The 5,667-nt window shown below is 41.7% G+C and overlaps 1 protein-coding gene across 1 annotated transcript in view; it reads left to right on the plus strand.

The window, feature by feature from the left end:
* The first annotated feature begins 36 nt into the window (after positions 1-36).
* PTPLAD1 (protein tyrosine phosphatase-like A domain containing 1) overlaps positions 37-5,667 on the plus strand; it is a 48,511-nt gene continuing 42,880 nt past the window's right edge. Inside the window, exon 1 of the mRNA XM_008575370.1 lies at positions 37-274. Within this exon, the coding sequence (XP_008573592.1) occupies positions 188-274 (87 nt within the window). The 5' untranslated portion in view covers positions 37-187. The remainder of the gene's footprint in view (positions 275-5,667) is intronic.

The following is a 5,667-nucleotide window of genomic DNA, read 5'->3' on the forward strand; positions in this document are numbered from 1 at the left end:
GGGCTCTCGACGCCCCGCCCCTCCGCCCGCCACTGCGCAGGCGCGACCCGCGAGCGTGCGGTGTCTCGAGGCTTCCGCGCTACCGGCGTTTAGAAGCTCGGAGGTTTGCGGCCTGCGTTCGGCGGTCTCCAGCCGCGCACTACCTGAGGCAGCGAGCCGAGCCTCCCGCGCCCTGGGCAGTGTGGCCATGGAGAATCAGGTGCTGACGCCGCACGTCTACTGGGCTCAGCGACACCGCGAGCTGTATCTGCGCGTGGAGCTGAGTGACGTGCAGGTAAAGGCCGGCTCCGGGCTGCGGGAAGCTCACGGGTTCGCGGCTCCGGCTACCCGCCGGGACCCCCAACCTCTGTCCGTGTGCGCGCCGGAGAGCCTGCAGTACGCACCTGCGACGCGGTGCGCTCACGGCGTGGTGGCCCTTGTTGTGCCTCACCCGCAGATCCCACGCTGGGGGCACGATCCCCTGAGGACTGCAGGTACCTTCGGATGCTCAGGGAGTCCAGCGCGGGTCCCGGAGGCTGCTCCGGGCCTCCTCTTTGTTCGCAGTCTGCGGCCTGTGGAGCCCGAGCCCGGCGGGCTTCGGGTTGGTTGAGGTCTTTTGAGAGGTGGGATGAGTTTGTTGGTCTGGGGTGCTGTGTGACGGTGGCCTGCTCCGCCGTGCCTGGACGTATGGCGTTGGCCTGAGAGATCCAGCCAGGTCTCTCGGACGTTCACGAGTTTCGGCGCTGCTTGGGGTACCACACCCACCTCCTAACCTTTTAATTTTAAAATTCACAAGACCCCCGAGGAAGCGACTTCCCCCCTGTTCTGAAGGTTGTGAGCTCAGGTTTGCTGAGTTGCATAGAGGANGACATTGTGTGGTGTGTCATTTAATGTGTTAAACCAGACTAAATTATACTTTTGCGTCAGAAGATGAATAAATGTTCGGTGCTGTCTCCCTCTACTCTGCTCCAGGGTGCTTTAAAAAAATAGTAAAAAACAAACAAAATCTTTTGTAGATGGGGATCAAAGTCCCCATCTAGAGCAGGGTCTTCCAGCAATCAATAAAAAATACTACAGAACGGATGAATAAATGTTCGGTGCTGTCTCCCTCTACTCTGCTCCAGGGTGCTTTAAAAAAATAGTAAAAAACAAACAAAATCGTTTGTAGATGGGGATCAAAGTCCCCATCTAGAGCAGGGTCTTCCAGCAATCAATAAAAAATACTACAGAACAAATGTCATGACAGTCTCTTTAGGTATTTAGTTAAGCAGTATGTAGACCAATTTAAATAAACTCAGGCCCTGCTCTCTCTAGAGGTCTATTATGTGATGAGGATAGAATATTCTGGGATATTTTTGAAGCCAGAAGCTGAAAAGGTGTTTTTAGGGGGAGTGGAGTGATGATAGAAAGAAATGGAAATTAGTTGGACAAATGAAAATGTACCATACTTATATTTTTCTTGAAAGACCTAAACCTCTTAGTTAAGAAATATGAACACATATGTTAATCATATTTGATGTATTTTGAAATATGGAGGTAAATGTTTGAAATATATAGCAGTTAAAAAATGTAAAGACCGGTTAGCTCAGTTGGTTACAGTGCAACCTTGTAACACCAAGGTCACCGGTTTGGATGCCCTTACTAGCCAGCTGCAAAAATAAAATAGACAAACAAAAAAGTAGAGATAGAGAAAAAATGAAATTTTCTTTTGGAGAGAGATCCTTTTTTTTTTTTTTTAAATTTTTGGGAGAAATAAGTCTTTCCCCAGTTGAGTTTTTGTTTTTCTGGGCTTTCACATCTGTAATTTTGAGGCATCTATTTCAACTACCATTAGTTTAAAAGCAACAAGTTAATACTGTTCGTGAAAGAGATCCTCTAACACATGTGAGATATTACAGATTTATGAAAATGAGTCAGACAGACTCGGCTTTGCAAGGGCACACTATCTAGAAGGAAGCATATTATCCTATACAAACAAAAAGTTTTGTACATGAATGTGTTTATTGGTAGAATTGAAGTTGGATGTTGAACCAGTTCTTAGTGGTAAAGGAATTTGTTATCTCTCTTTTATGTAGTTAGAGATGACTTCCAGAAATGAGAAGTATTCTTGTCAAACAGAGATTGGGAAAACTTTTCAGAAAGAAAAGGCATAGCCTTTTAGATACTTGTAATGTCTGACATACACCATGGTAATGCCCTACAGCCAAAGACCTCCAAGTTGGATTTATCACTCATGGCAGCAAGGGAGGGCACACTGCATGGGAATCTGGGGGGTGGGGGTGGGTGTCTTATTAAGAGGATGTTAGAACTGAGATTATAGGATTTAGGTGTTGATGATTGGGAGAGGGTTTAAGGAAGTGGGGGTTCGCTTTAGATGCTGTCAGAAAACGGGCAATTCTATGGTTGGGTATGTGAATAAATGTTATCTGTAGGGAGGGGAGATTGGCACAAGAATAAAACTGTAATTGGTAGGGAAGTAGCAGCCACTTAGTGGCCAAGAGAGGGAGGATGTTGGTTATTTTTGGGGAGACATAGCTGCTATGTGTTTGTCTGTGCTTATACAAAATTATGGAATGGGCTTTGTCTCATCAATGTTTCAGAGTAATCTTTTCTGAGTTTGGTATTCTGTGGGATTATGTCCAGTAGGAGAATAGCATGGCCTAACTGTGAGCTCCAGGCCCGCTTCTGAATGTCAGGGACTCCTCTTTTTTTCTTTCTCAGTTGATTGCCGTAGGCAAGGCCTGTTGAAACCAGTGGTTCTGGGTCAGGAGGAAGCAATTCATTTATTTGTTCAATAAAAACCATTTATGGAGTAGATACTCTTGCCTGTCATTAAGTGAGGTGCTGGGTTCTTGGACAGCTCTTTAATGCCCCCTGCTTTCTATAGTGTGTCCCACAGTCTATGTATGTGAGTTTTAAAGTGTTGAGTTCCAGTTTGGGGGCATCAGCTGTGTTCCTCCCCTCCCTCCTGAGACACAGGGAACTGTCCAGTTGTCACATCTCTATTCTGTCTTTGGAGCTGCAGGTGACTGATGTGAAAGCACTGCTAAGTGAAGAGGGATGGTGGACAATAAAGTCTTCAACATGGCATTGTCTGTGCTTGAAGTGAGCAGCAGCAAAGAGGCCCCGCTGGGGCAGGGTAACTGACAGACTAGAGTTTACTTTCAAGATGAGCATATGGACAGGTTTGTCCCAGCAACCATAGTTGTTAAAGCATTTGTTCGTTTATCAATGTTTTTGTTTGTTTTAGTTATATGCGGACAAAGTGCATAGCTCTGTTTAGGAGCTGTTTGAAAGATATTGTCCTTGTCCTTACCTAACAGAGAGTCTGGTGGAAAGAGTGGTAACTGAAAGCGTGAGATTGAGTCCTTGCTCTTCCACTTACTATCTGGCGATCATAGATAATTCACTTAACCTTCATGAGCCTCAGTGTTTTCATTCAAAGAAATGTGAATAAAATAACACCTAATTCACAGGACCATTTTGAGGTCTGAATTGGATAATGGATTTGAAAGTGCTTTGTAAATCTAATGTGCTATTCAGGTGTGAGGGATTATTATGATTGCTTTATTAAACTTAGATGAGGGGGGTAGACACAAAGATCAATGGAACAGAATAGAATCTTTTGGTAGACCTATCCGTATATGCAAACTTATTGTATGATAGAGATGGCCTTACAATTAATGAGGAAAGGATGAAATTGTATTGGGACAATTGGTAATTTAAATGGCAAAAAGATAAAATAAGATCCTGCCTCATAACATACACAAAAATCAATTTCAGGTGGGTTAATGATTTAAATGCATAAAGCAAAACTACTAAAAGAAAATATAGGAGACTGTCTTTATGATATTGGAACAGGGAAGAATGTCTTAAACAAGACACACGAAACATAAACCATAAAGGAAAAGACTGAAAAATTTAATACAAACTTGAAGATATTTGTAGCACATATCACTGACAGATAACTAGTATCTTGAATATTTAAAGAACTGTACCTATAGATTAATAAGTAAAAGATGTATTATTCAATAGGAAAAGGGGCAGGTAATATAAACAGTTCAGAGTAAAAGGAAACAAGAATGGCCAATAAGCCTGAAAAGATGCTTAACCTCGATTGTAATCAGGGACGCGTAAATTAAAATGATAGAATACTATTTCTCACATTAGATTGGGAAAAATGAAAAAATCTGACATGACCAACTGTTGGTGAGGATGTTCACTGATGGGGCGCTTTTTATACAGTTGGTGGGAGTAATAATTGGTACAAATGATTTGGAGCACAGTTTGGCTGTGTCTAGTCAAGTTGAAAATGTGCATATCCTTATGACTTGAAAGTTTTGCTTCTTAGAGAAGCTCTAACACATATGCACAAAGAGGTAGAATGTTCATTGTGGCAAAAAAAATTGAAAACAGCATCAATATTTATCAATAGAAAAATAGATAAATTTTGGTATATTTACATAATAGCACACTGTAGAACAGCTAAAATTAATGAAAGAACTGCTTCTATAGAGTGAAAGCTTAAATTTATAATAATAAATAAAAAGCAAGTTGAAGAATGATATAGGCAGTATGAAACTATTTATGCAACATGTAAAATAATGCTGTATGTTGTTATGAATACCCAATATGTTGTAAATGAATAAAGAAATCCAGTGGGAATGATTCAGTTCTATTCTAACTCTAGTTCTAGAATAGTGGTTACCTGTGAGGATAGGGTATGTTTGAGGAGAGAGGGCAATGGGATTGAGTAATTGTATAACTGTACCCGTATCTATTTTCTTTTCTAAAAAACTGAGGTGGGGCTGGCCAGTTAGCTCATGTGGTTAGAATGTGGTGCTGATAACACCAAGGTCAAGGGTTCGGATTCCTGTACCAGCCAGTTGCCGCCCCCCCCCAACCCCTGAGACAAATAAAGCAAAATGCTGATGGATGGTTGATGTAGTTGTGTTTGCTATATTTTTCCATGTTTGGCTAATTGGTTGAAATATTTCATAGTTAAAGTTCTCTAAGTCTAATCTAAGCTGTTTTTAACCACAGTACAAAAACACTTCATAAAACAATAAATAAAATAATTTGGTAACTGTTGAGCACTCACAGTGGTCCAGTACAGTGGTAAGTACTAGATATTCAGTGATGAGCAACATATAGAAAAGAAAGAAACTACCTACAGGTCAAGAGAAATAGACAATAAATAAGTTAATAAATACAATAATTACTTAGATAAGTGCTAAGAGGGAAATAAGAGGCTGGTGAAATAGAGTAATTTTAGAGGCTATTTTAAATAGAGAAGTCAGGGAAGGTTTCATTGAGAATGTGGTATTTGAGCTAAGTGAGACTTGAAGGATAAAATGAGTTATGCAGAAGGCTGGCGGGTGAACATTACAATAAGTGCACAGACTTAAATGTAGGCAAGGACTTGGTGGGTTTCAGTAACAAAGGATATTCGTATGTTTGAAGTGTAGTAAGTGAGGAATAAGTTAGAGGGAGAAGAGGTTGGAAGGGTTTGCAAGATGTAGGTCATGTACAGCCTTGTTGCCATAGTAAGGAGCTTGGATTTTATTGTAAGAGCAATGGGTAACTAACGAGTGTTAAACAGAGGAGTAAGGGCCAAGCCCGTGGCACACTCGGGAGAGTGCGGTGCTGATAGCACCAGGGCCACGGGTTCGGATCCCATGTAGGGAT

Source organism: Galeopterus variegatus, unplaced genomic scaffold (assembly GCF_000696425.1).
Source record: "Galeopterus variegatus unplaced genomic scaffold, G_variegatus-3.0.2 Scaffold1178, whole genome shotgun sequence".
Classification (NCBI taxonomy): Eukaryota; Metazoa; Chordata; class Mammalia; order Dermoptera; family Cynocephalidae; genus Galeopterus; species Galeopterus variegatus.